At 31.3% G+C, this 19,172-nt stretch overlaps 2 protein-coding genes across 4 annotated transcripts in view; both read right to left on the bottom strand.

The window, feature by feature from the left end:
* LOC124533418 overlaps positions 1-19,172 on the bottom strand; it is a 100,199-nt gene that overhangs the window by 76,671 nt on the left and 4,356 nt on the right. For all 3 annotated transcript variants that reach the window (XM_047108657.1, XM_047108656.1, XM_047108654.1), the window contains exons 2-10: positions 3,363-3,424; positions 2,970-3,171; positions 2,691-2,795; positions 2,483-2,599; positions 2,245-2,376; positions 2,053-2,168; positions 1,588-1,837; positions 836-1,101; positions 30-762 (exon numbers count right to left, since the gene is read on the bottom strand). In XM_047108657.1, coding sequence (XP_046964613.1) covers positions 30-762; positions 836-1,101; positions 1,588-1,837; positions 2,053-2,168; positions 2,245-2,376; positions 2,483-2,599; positions 2,691-2,795; positions 2,970-3,171; positions 3,363-3,419 — 1,978 coding nt within the window. In that variant the 5' untranslated portion in view covers positions 3,420-3,424. The remainder of the gene's footprint in view (positions 1-29; positions 763-835; positions 1,102-1,587; positions 1,838-2,052; positions 2,169-2,244; positions 2,377-2,482; positions 2,600-2,690; positions 2,796-2,969; positions 3,172-3,362; positions 3,425-19,172) is intronic.
* LOC124533390 lies at positions 16,289-17,203 on the bottom strand. Its single transcript, XM_047108620.1, has one exon. The coding sequence runs from the start codon at positions 17,201-17,203 to the stop codon at positions 16,289-16,291; it is 915 nt and encodes a 304-aa protein (XP_046964576.1).

A 19,172-nucleotide genomic window follows, 5' to 3' on the forward strand; every position in this document is an offset into this window, starting at 1 on the left:
CATAAAAGAAAATATTATTGATCACTTACGTCTACATTCATTTCCGACATTTGGTTCTGGACATAAACATTTCTTTTTCGAGTCACAAACAGCATTCCCAGGACAATCTTTATCTGACATACACGTGAGAATTTCCGAGCATCTTACAGTGGGCTCGGGATCTGCTATGGTACCCTCAGGACATTCACATGAGAAAGAGCCTTCATGATTAATACAATTTGCTCCTAAACCACATATATTTTCTGATAAGCATTCGTTAACATCTAAACATTCCTTATAGGCATCACCAGTATAACCTTCTGGGCAGGTGCAAATGAAATTTCCTAAAGTATTGGAGCATCGGGCATTAACTCCACATCGTCCTGTCAACCCAAGAGAAGTATCGCATTCATTGATATCTATACAACCAGCAGCTATATCATTAGGGTCAAATGTCCAGCCTTCTTCGCACACACAGAAGGCTTCAGTACCATCTGGCTTGCAATAAGAATGTTCTCCGCATTGGACATCATCACAGGGTGCCCGACAAGGGACTGTAGGTGGAGACCCGATGAAACCAACATTACATTCACATTTATAACTACCCAATGTATTAATGCACATTGCATTTCCTCCACATTTAGTATTATTATTGCATTCATTGGTGTCGACACAAACTGATCCCTTAGCATCAAAACCATTTTTACAAAAACATTGATTTTCTATACATTCTGCATTATTAGTGCAGTCAAAATTTGATTTGCACAAGGTATTCACGTCCACCTGAAAATTGATACAGCAATTAAATGGTTTAAATAATAAATAAAAAAACACAATAACATTTTTTTCTTTATACCTGTTCACATGCAATTTGAGGATCAGGTTTTGCTCTAAATCCTTGAGGACAGAGACAATTATATCCTGGATTGGTGTTCTCACATATTGCGTGCAAGCCACAAGGATGTTCCAAAGTTTCACACTCATTAACGTCATGGCAACCACCGGCTACTCGCGCATCTCCTGTGTACTCGGGTTTGCATGTGCACACGAAGCTGCCGACAGTATTGGTGCACACGGCGTGTTCGCCGCATACGGGCTTGCTACTCTTACATTCGTCTACGTCTGGTATAACAAATAACTCATTTCTTATTATATAGCCCATCTAACAAACATTGTAGATTTTATACGCACGCAGTAGGTACACCAGCTACTTCGAAGGAGAAAATACAAGCACACAGGAAGTATGTAACGATAGAAAAGAAGAAAGTTCTCAAAAGAATCAAAGATCCAGATCCGCATGTAAAATTTTCGATACTATGAAATCCTAAAACGAGTAACACATTTCCTCTGTCGTACGTCGGGAAATTATCAAGCCACCAGAACTCAATGACACTCCATTTTATCAGGCTGAAAATTATTAGTTGTCACAGGTATTGTTGTATCAATGGTGTGATCGGTTAGATTAGTATAAGCGTGAGGCTACCGCGCGTCTATTACGGTAGTACTCGGTTCGCTCCGAGAAAAGATTAGAAGTACAATAAGCGTTAGTCCATATAGTCAAGAAATTAGATCGGTCAGACCTACTGGCGTGTCGTCTAAGAACCTTACCGGTACACTGTACGTCAGGATTTCCTTCAAAACCTGGTGGGCAGGAGCAGCGATGAGCGCCAGGCAGGTTCTCGCAGAGCGCGTCTCGACCGCAGGGAGCTCGTGCACATTGATCATGATCGAGACAGGAAACACGTGGGTCACCCTCACGACCGGGTGGACAGCTGCACTCGTAACCGCCATCCACATTGCGGCATATTGCACCATCGCCGCATGCGTCGATGTTGCCACATTCATCCACGTCCACACACTGTTATACATAATACAATTATTATCTTATTAAAGTTATTAATTTCGGGATATTTACCATGTTTTACCATTTACCATGTTAATAACCATGTTAATTTAAAATCCAATTATTATCTTTTCGTGAAATGTGATGATTAATTTCATTCAATTCAAAATAGGATAAATTATACGATTTATTTATTATATTTTTTATTGTGCACGTTTCCGTAAACTTACTCCATCGAAAGGATTTCCTGTATACCCTGCTTTACATGCGCAGGTATAATTTCCTGGATAGTTTTGGCAAATTGCATTAACACCGCAAGCTCCGGGTCGCTGACACTCGTCAATATCTGTAAAATGTATAAATATAAGTGTAAGTGATAATAATATAAATTTAAATTAATAAAACTAGTTACTTAATTATACCTCGACATTCTTCCTCTCCGTCGCCTTCGAAACCTCGATTACACTTGCAAATGAAATGAGCAGGTAGGTTACAGCATTCAGCATTTTTTACACATCGCGCAGAGATTGCAGGGTCTTCACATTCATTAATGTCTAGCAATAAAAAATATATAAATTATGTATCGCTAATAAAACATTATAACACTCCACATAAACTATTTATTAAAGCTTATTATTTAAAAATACATGTAGTTTGTACCTTTACATGTGAAACCATCGCCAATATAACCCGGGAAGCAGGAACATTGAAAACTACCAACGGTGTTTGTACAGTGAGCGAAAACGTCACACGGCCTGTCTTTGCATTCGTTTACGTCTAAAAATTGATAAAATGAAGATACAATTAAGTATAATTGAAAAATAATTAATTTAACTAAAGTAATAAATAGAAAACTATAAATTTATACCAAGTTCTTGGCAGTTACATCCGCCGAACCCATCGTTACAGTGGCAAACACCGTTTAGGCAGGCACCGTTTATACAGCGCGCTCCGTCGTCTTTGGTACAATCATCTATAAATAAATTTAAACCTTAAGTTTATTGATAGCACTTATCGAAGGCAAAGCCAAAAGTTATAAGCTTATCCTGTTATCATAACTAATATTATCGATCTAAAAACTATGCCTCTAAATATTTGTCTGCATTGCATTAACAATTTGTCGAGAAGTTTAAAGAAACGCACTAACCTGAGCATTTTAATTCTGTTCTAAGTTCGTCGGATGCCTTATAGCAATCTGGCACACCGTCGCATAATTTTGATAATTCATATAATTGTAATATTTGTGTCGATTCGTTTACTTGGCAACCAAAGTAGCCGTCTTCTAAATTTAAGAAAAATACTTCTCGTTTTATTCCTAAGCCTATTCCATACTGGTTTTGCGTCGCTACCTGTAAATAAGTGAAATAAAATAGTTGATGTTATTAACAATTTACATAAACCTTAATGTATTCACACATCTGCAAGTCAATGACATCGGTCAAGAGCCTCTAACATAAATGTGCAAATGTATAAAAGTTTCCAGGACAATACACACCATCAATAAATATTATAAAATATTTTCTATATCTAAAGTACTTACATGTGTCGTTGTTAGTAGGAGCGTCCAAACCACGAGCGGTAGGGTTTCTATATACATTGTCCCTGTAACAAAAAATGATACATTATAAAATGGATACCATGTAAATAAATATACTTATGTATATTTCAGATACCATCTCCTCATCAGTCAGTTAAAACAATTTTACGATCTTTAGTGTGCTTGAATGAAGTTGACAGAATAGTATAATATATATAATAGTATACATAGTGACTAGGTTAGCGTCGGTTATTTTAACAGAATTCATTGAACAATAAATAATTAAAATATGACTTAAAAAAGGCGAGTAAATTAGTTTAGAAGCATAAAAGTATTTTTTTAAGTACGATGTAGCAGTAGTACCTTCGTCATTATATATCCAGATTTGCTTGCGTGCAATTATAAATAATATTTTTTCTTGTTTACAAGCCTCTATACTTGTGCTCTATAATTATAAAAAGCAAAAGGCAGATCGAGCGCGCAGAACGTTATAGCGAAATCAAACGCGAATGGAAATTCACGGTAGTGCGAAACGACGCGTCTTTTTGTTAATTTACACATTGCTTGTCATTTTAACTAATAACTATCTAATAAAATGTTTTTACATAATGCATGTTTATTATTATCATATAGTATTCAAGAAAAATACTAAATTGGATGATAAAATAATATAACTAATTTACTTATATAAAAAAGCAACTTGAGCAAACTATCAATTTTAAAGAGGATTACTTGTTACCGTTTTTTTACTAAAATTTTAAATTCATGAACATCTACTATTTTAATATAATTACGATGAAAAACTTTTTATATCTCATTTATAATCTATCATATTATTAAACAATGTTTAAACTGAAAATGCCTTTCACGCAACAACTGCAATTTCCGTTAAATTTTACCCAGCGACAAAGGCGAAGGTTACAAGTACGAGGTCAAGTAACTGTGAGCTAAATTTTGTCGTGTAATGAATTGTTGTATAACATACGATCACAATATTTATTCCTGATATCCCATATCATATTATGTTCAATATGAAATTGTTATTAAGAAGCACCGTATGTGATATCCGTATTTGTAAAAATAGCTGTGCTTAAAGTCAACGTTCTAACTGCACATTTACACGTTAGGAATGATGTCACGCGCATTGTGCTCGCTGATAGTATTCGTGGTTAAAGCAATTTACTTCACTTCTTCATGTCTTTAATAATTAATTACTGCATTTGGCCTTACAACTTATATTTATCGAGTTAAGGGAATTTTCTCCTGCAAAGTAACTGATCGTTTACAAAAGAAAGTCGCTTGCTAACGTTCGTTAGATTCGTGGATTAGATTTCTCATCTTTACACGATACCTTTGAAGGCAAATGAGAACAGAGAAATTATATGAAAAGAATGTATGCGACACAAACAATAATATAGTTTAATTTATTTCAATCATTTATCCATATTTGCGAAAATTACGTCTATGTACAGAATCTACTTTTTTAATAATAATTAATTTTAGGACGTACTACACCATTCATTTTGACACCAATCTCGGGGGCGGAGTTCGAACCGCCTGGTGCACCATAACATTACCGCAAAAAAGGAGGTTTCCTTTTCTCGGTGTGTTTATGGTATATGTATACACCGTACCGTACAGATTAATTTAATCACATTATTGGCGTGCATTACTATAATATAATAAGAATATAGTGTAATTAGTAATTCTGTCTCGTTTTAAATCATAGTCTTCTCACGCAACTAAGACATATTGTAAGCAGAAGTGTCACTCACTCATACTAATGTACACCGTTAATAATTTAACGTGGAGGGAATAACCTTCGTGAGTGAACAGCTCTATAAAAGTTTTTTATAAATTATTTAAATCTTCTTCGTGGAATTCATGATTACAGTCTTATATATTTAAAGATGAGACACAAATATATTTTAAAAATAAATCTATTAATTATATGTAACAACTAACAATTGCGACGGATTTATTAAAAATAAAAATGAGAAGTACGCTTAGCTAGAAAATATTAAAAAGTTATATTCATTTTATAAGGTTTGTTTATTCTCAGCTTCATATAATAAAGTACTGGCAATGCAATGATAAGACATCACAATAGAAACTTCTAAAATTATCAGCGCTTCTTTACTATATTGTCCATGTATTGTATACAAAAAGCTTTACTCGATTCACTCTATCTATTAAGGAAAAGACCGCATCTAAATCCATTGCGTAGTTTTAATGATTTAAGCATACTATGTAATAGGGACAGAAAAAGCGACTTTGTTTTATACTATGTAATAATGTCATGCGAAATATGAATGAATTGGTCTGGGTCTTTTGTCGTGAAAAGATTTTCTTTTTATACGAATTTTATAGTGTAAAAGACAACATATATTTAAGTAAGAATCATAATTCATTATTTATTATATATTTAACTAATTTGTAATAGATGGTAATAGCTTTTATTATTGTACCTTAGAATATAAACACGCGTTATCTGTGAGTTTGTTGTAGGCCTTTGTATCACCTACATATTTCTATTGTATATATTTTACGCATATTTCAAGGTTAACCCAACGATAGCCATTGAAGTTTACGTATTTTGTGTCATATTGTACAAAATATTAACAAAATTAATACCCAAGCTCATTTATCGCTTAGGCTTTTTATGGCGTTCAATATTAAATCACACAATAAAACGAATGTTTTATCGTAAAAATGTAACATATCGTAACAATGCCATAATATGTTATAATAAAGTATACGTCAATGTCATAATAATGTATACGTACAACATTTAATAAACTTATTTTAATCAAAAAATTACCTATTATTATTTATTTGATTTTAGCACACACATTATTAAAAATAAGCTTAAAAAATCATATGCTTTAACGTATATATCGAAGTATCAAAAACTTTAATTAGGATTATTGTTTTTATTCTAGAATACTGGACACATCAGTATATCATAGAACACATGACAGCGAAATAAGGGATGTAAAATAAAAAAAAAACAATTTATTATGCCACACTGTAAAAATATCATTACAGGATTGTGTCCCAATTCGATATTACAGCACTTTAAAAAAACAAAACAAATTTAAAATATCTATCTATCTATCCATTTTATAATATAATATTAAATTGTATATGATATATTCCAAGCAGCAATTATTATGAGTTCACTCATACTGCAACAAAACAAATCCACTCTGTCTGCTATCACATTGAGAGTACGTAACGTACGCGTCAGTGGTGCTTCCTTGAGCAACTTGGTTCGCCCAAAATTATAATGAAAGATTTTACGAACGTGAACGACTGGACTTATATTATGAACATCATCATGTCTGATAACGAGGTGATGCCTAACTCCTAGTTATATATATTAATATTGTATTATCAGATATTTAAGATAGGTTTTCAGATGTATAAAACAAAAAAAGCTATAGCCTCGTTAAACTAGCATAAATTTAATGAAATTAAATAAAAAATAATAATCTGTCAAGTCTGCGTTTGATCTTTATTGAAACTGATTTCATTTTAACAACAACATATACCTATTAACTATTAAAAAACTGGATACTATGACAATGATCAAAATTTAAAAATATTTGTGTATGTTTACATTTAAACCAGTTAAAAAGGTGTAAACAAACATTATACTTTATACAAGTTAACATATTTATTTAGCTTAATATCTTATTAGCATATACTCGTCGATGATTTTTGCGATGACAAATTCGATAATCATTTGATGTTGAAATGAAATTCTCTGCACCCCGCCAAAGTCAATCGAGACTTTTCTTATATATCTTTTTTCAAACTTTTATTGCTCTCCTATAAAATTATACGTAGGACCAACCAAATCGTTGTTACCATGCTCGTGCAAAACGATAGGTATTTAGTACATTATGAAGCACAAGGTTCTATGAATTGATGTCTCTAATTGTGTGTAAAGTATTGACTATGACATAATACTGCAAAGGCCACCTGAGTTGGATACACAGAATCCTATTTACATTGTCTCCAACAATAAGTTAAACCTTGACATCTTCACAAAAATAGTGAGAACAGATTTTGTTCTTTTTGTTCAGAAACATTTAAAGACAACTTCATGGACAAATATATATTTAATAAACATAAATTATGAAAATACCATTTATTTTAGTGCTTTATCTGGAATGAAAATTTTACAACAACAACATTGTAAAAATAACATTGAAAATACTGTTAAAGTAAAAATGGACGGGGCACTTTGAAATGCTTTGTTTGGTTGTCAACATTTTCAAAACTAAAATTTTAATACCGAATAAATATAAATTTACAAAATCTATCATTCTTTTAATTTATTTTAATTTAATATAAAAGAGGTTATAAAAAATGTGTATAGTAAATATATTATCAAAAAAATTAGCTTGAAACAGGTAAAGCCAATATATATGGGCAGTGGTGACCAATCACCTATTGAACTGTCCGCTTCCAAATGATAGAAAAAATATATCTAATAAAATAAAAAAATATATATACTAAATAAAATACGCAATTCCTTTCATGACATGATTTAATATGGAAATAGAACGCATTAAATTAGTCGTAATTTAAATTTTAAGGGACTTACAAAAAACGAATTAATAATATGAGTTTATAAAGACTTTCATAACACATGTTTGCAATTGTTTTAAATATCTTTAAATACCTAATCTTTGAGGGGAAAATGATGATTGTTTAAATGTTGAATTAACTATTTACGCTCTTTGTTTGTCTCCTGCTCTATTTAAGCGCGCCCGCGCCCTGTAAACCAAATAATGGGCTTTTATTTTTCAAGCAGCAAAATGGCTAGCATTTTGCATGCGTCGTCACGCTTGTCCAATTCTCGTCCAATCAAAATCGCTTGAATCTTTTATTAACATTGTAAATGAGACAGTGCCGTGTAAAAAGACAATTGACCAATATGCTAGTTTTCCATTCAAAAATAGAACCATATTTAGTGTATTAAATATCAATATCTCATACTTATAAAATAAGTAGATACTTAAAAATATTTTAATGAATTAAAGAATAATATATAATTTCAACGAATAGCGATAATCAAAGTAAACATTTCTTATTACGTAGATTAAATCTTTTCGCCTTATTATATATTTCTGCCGTAATACAAAGTCGTTAGGGTTGCATCTTTTAATCTCGAGTAGACATCAAAATACACTAGAGAATTTCGTGTGAAGTAATCATAATTACGTCATGCTCGAATTTGTGATCAAATATACAAGTTCGCGTGTGCAGAACAAATCGGGCGTAAAGCGCGTCCGTGCGTTCGTATGAACTTGCTTGCGCCATTCACTTTCACGTCTCGTGTCGTTCGCTGGTTTGTACGGAAAGTAGGCTGCTAACAATGCCTATACGCCAGTTTCTCTCTTGAGAAATGATACTTCATACCCGATTGTCTTTATCCGTAAACTTTTATTAACCAGCAGATGAGGACGGCTAACCAAGTAATCACATTCAAATTTTTTGCTATTTTTTTACGAAAATATAAAATTTTCTTTATATTTTAATTATTAACGGTGTAGTTATATTTTAAAATTAATGTGTATGGCCTCGAACTTTGTATATAAAGAACTTATATTACTGTCATACAAAATAAAGTAATCAAGATCGATCCGGTTATTTAAACCTTGTAGAGTGAACGCAGATTTATTCGATTACAGAGTTTTAAAATGATTCAATATTTTCGATATTAATCGATTAAATAAAGTTGCGGTACTTATAGTACTTACCTAATGTTAACGGGACAAATCAACTATTTCAAGAGCGATAGCGGAACTTGGCTCGATATATACAATTGTATCTTTAGCTGCGCTACCTATGTACTCTTTTGTATTTTTATTCAACATATTTATAATTAAAAACATCATAATTATTAAAGAAAATGAACTGGGAAGTGTAAAGAGAAGGTTTTATAAAACAAAAATAAATCAATTAATAATTAATAATGTCAAAGTAAAGGGGCTTTATCGTACGTTCAATTAAGTTGAGGATAAAATCACTTATTGAAATATAAATTATGATCGATACCTACTAAGTATAAACAAAGAAGTGACATAACAAATTAAACCTTTACATGCAAAAGCTACACGTAAAAAATATTTTTTACTTTCTTTTTTGTGGGCAAAAAACGTATAAATAGATATAGATATTATTTGAAGATATGTTTATACTGGATACTTAAATATTTCTTACTAAATAAATTAAGTTTTTAAAAATAGTTAAAAAACGCAAGCATAAAAGCACAAGGAAAACAAAGTTATTATTCTTAAAATAAATTTTCTTAATAAGAATCAGAATTGGAAGGTGTTTTCCCATAATTTACTATAAAAAGAGGTTCGGATCAAGGTAAAGATATTAACAACAGGCAAATGCTTATTGCAGGTGTAACATTTTTTTTGTAACTGATCGCGGAACGATGAATAATAGAGGCGATCTGAAATGCTTCTGACGAGTGCCTAATATGGTTTGTTCGACCAGATCAGGACAATTGTTTTTACTGTGACATAGTAAACGACGATTGCTTGAAGTTAACAAACTTGTACTTTTATAAATTTCATAGAATGGATCAAATAATTCTCTATAATTTATATCGTATGTAAGCGAACTGGCAAAACTTAGTTATAACGAAAGATGTTTGTGAGAATTATATTCTTTCATAAGTATTTCAAGTGAACGTAGAAGACGTAATATATGTATTGTTTTAAAAATAACCACTTAATATGTTTTGGTAAATCAAAAGTTGCCGACAGAAACCAATAGGTTAATTTATTAATCAGGAAAACGAATAAAACATAAATATTATAGTATAATAATAAATTTAAAACAATATCGAGGCTTGTGGTTTATAATTCACAATGTTAAACCGTAGTTACTCAAATATTGTATGGTTAATAAAGCACAGAAAAAAAGGATGTGCGTCACTATTTAAGACTTGATACAATGATTCATATTAGGTAAATCGGTTATACTTATAGAGTAATGCCACTACCGTTTTGTCAACATTTAATAAGAGATTTTTATCTATCCAATAGTATTTCTTATTATTTTTCAAATCAAAACAAATCAAAATACTCTATTTTGTACTCTAATAACCACAAACATAAATCACATTCAAGAAAGAGTCCCTAGAAACGGCCTTGTCACTAAAATAGAGGTATCAACCCTAAGGTACAGAAAAGAAACAGAGGTTACAAAAAGTAGGAGTATGCATAGCACAGTTTATTATTTTACCAATATGATAATTACTAAAACTCGTATTAGTCTCGCTGCTAGAGATACCGAAAGTAAAAACAATAATTGATTTATTAACTGTTGGTATAAATATGTAAAACATTGATTTCCGATTAATCAGTTATTCCTAAACAGTCTAGATGTATTTTATTGCTTCGGAAATAGGCGCAATTATAATATTTCATTAATAAATTATTTTGCGGTATCGAGTACTGGCATTTGGCGGCACATCGTGCGTGTTCCTATGCCGATAGCATCTATTAAAGGAGAAGGAGTCGTTCATGTGTAACTGAGTTCCGGTGACGGCGGACGACGACGTCGATCGACGATCGCGACAGGAATAATTAAAAGTTTATTGATTGTATTATAGCCTTGTATAGTACGACACAACTTAGGTGCAGCATCGGCAAAATACGTAAAACCTATCACATCCGAATTAATTACGCTATGCCATATTATCAATATTTATTTCTGTTGTGATTATAATCTTTATACAAACGTTATAACTTGTAATATAATATGACCTAATATATTCGTCATTTCACACGTCACTGACGAGAGAATCTATAGCGACGAATAGCGTGGTATAAATCGGCAGTAATCGGTTTTATTGAATTTGCCGATGCTTAATCTAAGTTGTGTCATACTATATATTACTACCCATCCTTTGTGCTCTTAATTAAGATTTAACCCAGAGGTTTTTAACTAAGGTGATAAAAGCATTCACCGGTCGAACTATTCGCCTGTGGCTAAGTTAGTCGTCAATTTACACCATTTATTTTAAACATAGCAACTTCATAATAGATCTATTCACTCACGAACGACGAGTCACTATGAAAGAAAAAACCATTACCTATTTATAATATTACAATGATACCTTTCAAAGATATTTATAAATTATTTATATACCTATACTTATGTATTGTACAAGACAAATTTAAAGTTTGCGTTTAATCCGTAACTACATTAATTTTTAAAATGTCTTTTATACTGCTGTTATTGTTCGTATATAATATATAAATCACGAATCAATTATCTATAAGGGAATAAAAAAACCTTAAAGTTATTTTACTAAAGATAATTACGTTTTACTCTAAAATACATATTTTAATGAATAATATAAAAACGTCGAAAAAATATACGTTAAGTATAACATTATATCTTGCCTTAAGCGTATCAAAATATCATTAGCTCCATAGGTAAAAATCAGAACCTATTCTTTATTCACTAACTCAATGGTGCGGAAAAAAGACGGGTAAAGCACCTTTTATCCGCGATACAAAATAGGTACTTGTGACTATATAAATCACTATACACGACGATAGGGACTAAGTAGAAACTGATAAAATTACAACTGACAACACATGTATTGATTACTATGAGTAATAGGTTAGAAACTATTCAGTATATAAAAGTATTTTTCACATTCTTTAGTGTACACAAAGTGATACGTCATTCCTGCGGCTAAAGGGACCATGAGAACGCAAAATTACAACGAACATTATTCTTGTAAAAAAAAATAATAAGGAAATTATATTAGAAAACAATCAAAGGTATACTATTATACAAATGGACACTCATCAAGAAAAAGCATCGTTTATATAAAATTTCTCACAGGCATGGGAGATTGATGGCAACGCGTGAGAGTATGGGACGGGCGTCCATTGGAATGGAATGACATAACGGGGCGTTGTCGTCGGTCGAGTGGCCACCGGCGCAACAGGTGCTCACTCATTCAACGCCGGAGCCACTACGACATCTGTGTTATAATTCCCCGATCCCTACTATCGTTAGTTGCCGCTTATTTCGTTATTCCTGCATCTTTCTTCCGCTTATACTCGTACATGCGATAAAAACTTGAAAACATACGTAAGTTTTCTACAAAACTAACTTAAAACATAAAACAATGCAATTTATATTTAGAAGGTTATCTATGGTTGGTCTATAATAATAATAATAATAATAATAATAATAATAATCTTTATTGACTCCAAGAAATGTACATTAGTCTTAACCTATAATACCTAATTTTACATGATTTTATGTTGACATTGAGGTTAGTAAACACTAGCGTTTAAACTAGGCCGAGCCTGTATCTTAAACGCTAGACTCTTCCGATGTCACTATTATATCTTATTTCTAAAAATAAACTACAAAAGTAATTAGTGAATGAGGGTAAAAGTTAAAACTCTATACAAAAACAACATCAGCGACATTTCTATTTCTACCTTCAAACTTACAATTTGATAGGTTAGACCACAAAAACTATGAACTAAACATAAGAATAAAATGTAATACTTTAATTTAAATTGTAAACGTAAATATGAAAAAATATGTTTTGTTTTTTAACTTAGCTTAACAAATAGTAGAAAATAAAATATTAATACTTTAATAAAAGGTTTATAAAAGATTTGAAAATTTTGATTTTTTATATATTTATAGTATTATTTATTTTAGAGTAACAAACAGTTTTTCCAATTCCTCATAATTTTGTGTTTTTAACCAGGATAATAGTGTGCCTTTACATTTGGTTTTATTGAGTGGATAAAAATTTAACAATTTATTTATTTTATTATAAAGCATAGGACCGAGATAGCACTGGAATTTTTTTATATAGTCGGTTTTGTATGGAATGATAGGACAAGCGTTGTATTTTCGCCGAGTGAGTAATGTTGCAGGATTATATACTATTTTTTGATGCTGGGACATTATTGTATTTTTAATAAATAGTTGTCTTACTGTTAGTACATCACATTCGGAGTAGAGGGCGACTGTTGGGTGCATGTAAGATTTGAATGTCATAACTTTTAATAACGCTCGCTGTGCCCTTTCTAGTTTTATGAGGTGTGTTTTTTTGGCTCCTCCCCAAGATGTAATACAGTAAGACAAAATTGACTCCACCAATGCAGAGTAGATTGTTTTTATAAGACTAAAATCAGCTATATGTCGTAAAGTTTTGAAAATATAAATAAGTCTACGCGTTTTGTCTGACAACTGGTTTATTTGAGGGGACCATGATAATTTTTCGTCTAATACAACACCTAAATACTTTAAAGTTTTTACACGATCTATAAAGCTACAATCACAAGTGTTTATTTTAATATTTTGACAAGAATGAATGCGGATTTTTAATACTTGCTCATTCGGAAGTGCACGTTCGGTATTTGTAAATAAAATAAATTTTGTCTTGCTAATATTAAGTGTAAGTAAATTTTGATTAAGCCAGTTTGCCATTGTTTGTAGTCCCGATTCGGCTTTTGATTTAGCATCTTCCCAAGAATTTCCGTTAAATATCAGTGCAGTGTCGTCAGCAAAAGTGAAAATTTTGCAGTTTTGAAGCTTTAATTTGCATAGATTATTGATATATATTAAAAACAAAGTTGGACCTAAAATACTGCCCTGTGGAACACCATGCGTTATCGGAGTATCCTTACTTGTGTAACCGTTTATAGTGACTCGTTGAGTTCGATTTCGTAAATAGTCAACAAATAAATCAAGTGTTGTACCCCTTATGCCAATTTCCTCCATCTTATTTATCAATATTGATATAGAGACCGTGTCAAAAGCTTTTGACAAATCTAAAAATACTCCAATACATTTGTTTTTGGTGTCAATATTAGTAGCTACGTAGTCAGTGAGGTTAGATACTGCTTGGGCTGTTGATCTGCCAGGTCTGAAACCGTATTGATTTTTTGAGAAGAAATTTATTTTGTCTAAATAAGATAAAAGACGCTTATTCATTATCTTTTCTATAATTTTTGATAAAGCAGGTAACACCGAAATCGGACGATAATTATTAACACAATCCTTATTACCTGATTTAAAAATGGGGTGAATAATTGATGTTTTAAACACATTGGGAAAAGTTCCAGTTTCGATGCATAAATTGGCGATGTGCGTTATAGCAGGAATAAGAATAGCTTTGGCCATTTTTAATACTTTGGTAGAGATTCCGTCCCACCCTACAGCACTATCAGACTTTAAATTCATTAAAATAGATTCAACTTCCGACTCAGATGTTCCAAGCATTACCATAGAACTAGCTGGTGTTATTGTGTCTTCATATTGGTAGGTAATCGTGTTGTTATATTTTGGAATTTTATTTGCTAAATTTACGGCCACACTAGTGAAATATTTATTTACTGTGTCTACAGATTTTTGAGGTGTACTTTCTATTTTTAGTAAATCTGTCGAGTTTGTTTTACCTTTATTTTTGTTCAGGACCTTATCAATAATTTCCCACGTCTTTTTTGGATTTTTAGAATATTTATGTAGTTCATTCCTTTCATAATTTCGCTTTAATCGTTTTAGTAAATCATTACAGTAATTTTTATATTTATTATATGTTATATTAAGTATTATATTATTTGGGTCATTTTTACACCTTAAGTGCATTCGATCACGATTTTTGATACAACGAACTAAACCAGGTGTGATCCATGGTTTTATGCAGTATATTTTCCTAGGTGTTATAAGATTTAGCGTATTATTTAAAATAGAAGTTCTTAAAATATTAACAAGTTGATCCGCAGCCCAATATGAATCTCGGGATTTTAAAATTTCAGTATAATTTTGAGATTTGAGATCAATAATTATTCCATCATAATTTACTCTTTTATAAGTTCTAACAGATAATTTGATGGGATCTTGTTTTAAGGGAATACACGTCAGAACGGGAGAATGATCTGTAACAGGGGCTTCGAAAACATTTGTGAAGGCTGGGTTTTTTGATTTAATCATAACATGATCTATACAATTTTTAGCTCGAGTGGGGAAAGTGTGACCTGGTAATAAGCCATGAACTGCTAGCATATTTAGATAGTCTGTGGCGCTTGCATCTTCATTATTTAGTTTAATATCAATATTAATGTCACCCGTTAATATTATATTACTATATTGTCTGTAGGTAGTTAATAATCTGTCCAGTGAAGCTATGAAATTTTCAAGTTTTTTATGTGAAGGTGATCTGTAAATCCCTATAACAATAGCGTCATTCTGTATTTTGATAACTAAGCAAGTAGCGTCAGATAACATTATTTCCTCGACAGAACAGCTTAAACCATGTCTTATGTAGGCTACGACACCATCGTTTTGGTTGTAATTATTTTTAGTGTAGTGAGTGCTGTAATTTAATAAGCATGGAAAATTTATAGTTTTAGAATTCCAAGTTTCGGTTAGAATATATAAGTCACACGGAATATCTATACGAGCCAGGAAAACTTCAAATTCTGAGATATTTTTGGTGATACTTCTAATATTTTGTATCAAAATTTTTAGGCAATCGTTGGTTTTTATTTTGTTAGAATTTAGAAGTGTTTTGCAAGCCTCGGGGCAGCTTAAAAAGGATGTACCTGCATTTATTTTATCAATGTTATTTAATAAGTTAGCTTTGCTTAAAGAATCGAATTTATTATAATATTTTTAATGACTTTACGTGGACGGCAATTATTTTTACTTTTGATTAAAGATAGTAAAACCCAATTGTATTGACACATTATTTTACAATAAATGTTGGAAACGTTACTTATATATTTCTTATTTGATATTTGGAAATAATAAATCAATATAAAAATCCTTAAATAAACCTCCTTAACAACCATTATTTTTGATCTTAATAAAAATGAACAGTGATTTAAACTACTTACTAGATATAGTCACTTTTGGTTTTTAAGATTACTCAATTGTGTCTCCGTCTTAATTTCAATATGTGGTGAATCCGATGTTTTGCGAAGATACACTCTTCCATTGTTGGTCCAGCAGTAATTAAAATCTTGTGTCTTGGCAAAGTCTCTAGCAAGGAAAAATAATCTTCGTCCCTTGTTTGTAAGCGCTTCAGAAATAAAGATAGGTGTAGTTGGTCCACTCAATCCTATGATGTTTGAGTTAAGGCGTTGATTAGGGTGTTGCTTATTGTAATGTTTTGCTGCTTGTATCACATCTTTTTTCAATACGACTGTAGTGAACTCAGCAATGATTGTACCCTTGCTTGATTTCCCATTTATGCGATAAACATCTTTGATAGTCATTTGTTCAACATTTACATTTAGCACTTTACATGTGTTTTTCACGATATTGCATAAATCACTTTTTGTTTCAGTTTTTGTAGGAATAGGCACATTTCTCATTTCTATAGCAGTCAGCTTTGAGGTTTTTTGCATATCTTCTATTTTCTCCTCAAGTGAAGCTATTTGGGAAAGAAATTGTTTGCGTTCAGTCTGGAGACCTTCGACCTTAGTTTTCATGTCTTCATATTGTGCGTTTAGGAAATCTAGTGATTTTTCGATTTCTTCATTTGAGAGCTTAATCTGATTGTTCTGTTTCTTTATTTCCGAAATTTCCGACATTAGTTTATTTAGTAAAGTGTTTTGGGTTTCTTTCCATTCATCAAGCATCATACGAATCTCATCTTTAAAAGAAATTAGTTCTTCATCACTCGATTGCCGCTGCCTTTTGTTTCTTTGGGAAACAAAAGCCGTTGTCGATGTGTTTGGAGGTATATTTGTAACATCTGTATCCGATTGCGTGTGGAGTAAGTTACTGCTAGAGGGCGATCTTGCATGTCTCGGCATATTTCCACAACGTATTAAGTCCTAAGTTTTAGTGGTCGCAGTTTGAAACGAGTACACGTAATTAATGCACTTGCTTGCACTAGAGGCACTTTTGTTTTATGTGCGCCTGGTACTTTAAACTTATTTACTTGTTACTATTTTATTTAAAAAATATTTTTTAAGAGTGTACACGTCTAATCACTTTCGCAGTCTGAGGGGAAGAGCCAAAGTCTATGGGTTCGCAAAAATGTTATGCAAAAAAAAATGAATTTAAAATCAGAGAAATCATATGAAAACAAATACTGATGTAAAAAACATGTTACAATAACAAATGATTTGATTACGATACTGAGTACTTAATATATCTTTTCTCAACGACTTAAGAATAGTAGGCATGTCGAAATGCTAAAGAAAACCTTTTTGATCTGCAGTTGATTACAATTAACTCGTTTGTGGGAATAGTTTGCAATAAGAACAAAGGGGCCTTGGAGCAAGCATTTGTTTAACGGCACCACGCTTCGACGGAACAAATATAATGTAGGTACTTCAGCTTAATACTTTATTAGGTAATTAAGTAAGATTTTTGGTAAAACAAGACCAAATTGTGTCGTCATCAGAACAATAAAATCATTCATTGTTTATAATAATAGGTTAGACGAAATAAGAAAACATTATTTATTTTTACTTGTTTTGGGTCTCCGCATTTATACATTAAGTCACCCACGACTCATAACTTAGATTACAATGTATTATTGGTTGTATTTGCTGCGGCGATTTGGTATTGGTATTAATTGCTGATATCTTATTACATTAGCAAATATGGGGTCAAAAACTCAATCTCTAATCTATAGCAATCGGTACGCGTAGCCAACATAAAATAATCTAGCAACTATACATTCTATATTAAATATGAAACAATAACCAAAAATTCGATTTTTTTTCTCCACCCATATTTTTTTAGCATATTTTATTGTGAGTCATATTTGAACGACAGATAAATACAATGAACACGCCAACAGAGTAAAATATTTTATCTAAATATTCATTTATGGTAAACTATTGAAGCCAAGGCTATTCTAGTAGCGTCAACGTATCGTATTGTGATTTAACAGCCAAAACCTACGCTGTCATTTTTTTATTACTTTTCAATTGTTTTATCTACAAACTAAACCACAAGAATATACTAAATTTACATCAAATCTAAAAAGCCTTATACTTTAAATTCTATCTGTGATATCAATTGAATGGTTCTAATTTTTAACGATTTTCTATTTCTATTTTATAGTTATTCTTAATTTAAAAAATATATCGAAAATGTAAAGAATATAATAATGATAGTACGTTTCTAATAAAATGTCTATAACTAAATTTGTTGTAAGCGTTTGTCGTTTTTAAGTCTAAAAGTAAAAAAATATTGTTGACATTTTTTATGACGCTATCTGTTTAAGTACATTTTAAACGAGCTATGACGTCAACTGACGTTAAGAATAAATATCTAATGTATTTGATTCTATATTGATTTAATTTATCTTGTATTCTGAGCAAAACAACTAAAACTAAATGCATTAAGCAGGCGTACTCAATTTTTTTGGAGAGACAAGGACGTGTGTTTTGATCAGCAGCATAATTAGATTATATTTTTATATTATTATTCTTTTTTCTTTTTGCTAAGACGAAAAAAACACACTTTGCTACTCATTTTATGTTATAGTATAATCTATGCCTTTCAGTTTTGATTTGATTTATCAGATTATTTTTTAGGCGCTACTGTCTTAAATCGCGTTGCAGTTGCACTCCTTTCATAAGAAAGATATAATAAAATATTGCAAAATAGCAATCTTAACGGGATTTGATCCAGATATTTAATAATTACCCAATTTTTTTTCAACGACGTAAAATCGGCAATACAAAAAATGCCACATTTTTTGTATAGACGCAGCTGCATAAATACATAATGTCACAGACAAAATAAAGTCTACTTTCAGGTACG

The sequence above is a fragment of the Vanessa cardui genome, chromosome 11, assembly GCF_905220365.1.
Source record: "Vanessa cardui chromosome 11, ilVanCard2.1, whole genome shotgun sequence".
NCBI classification, from domain to species: Eukaryota; Metazoa; Arthropoda; class Insecta; order Lepidoptera; family Nymphalidae; genus Vanessa; species Vanessa cardui.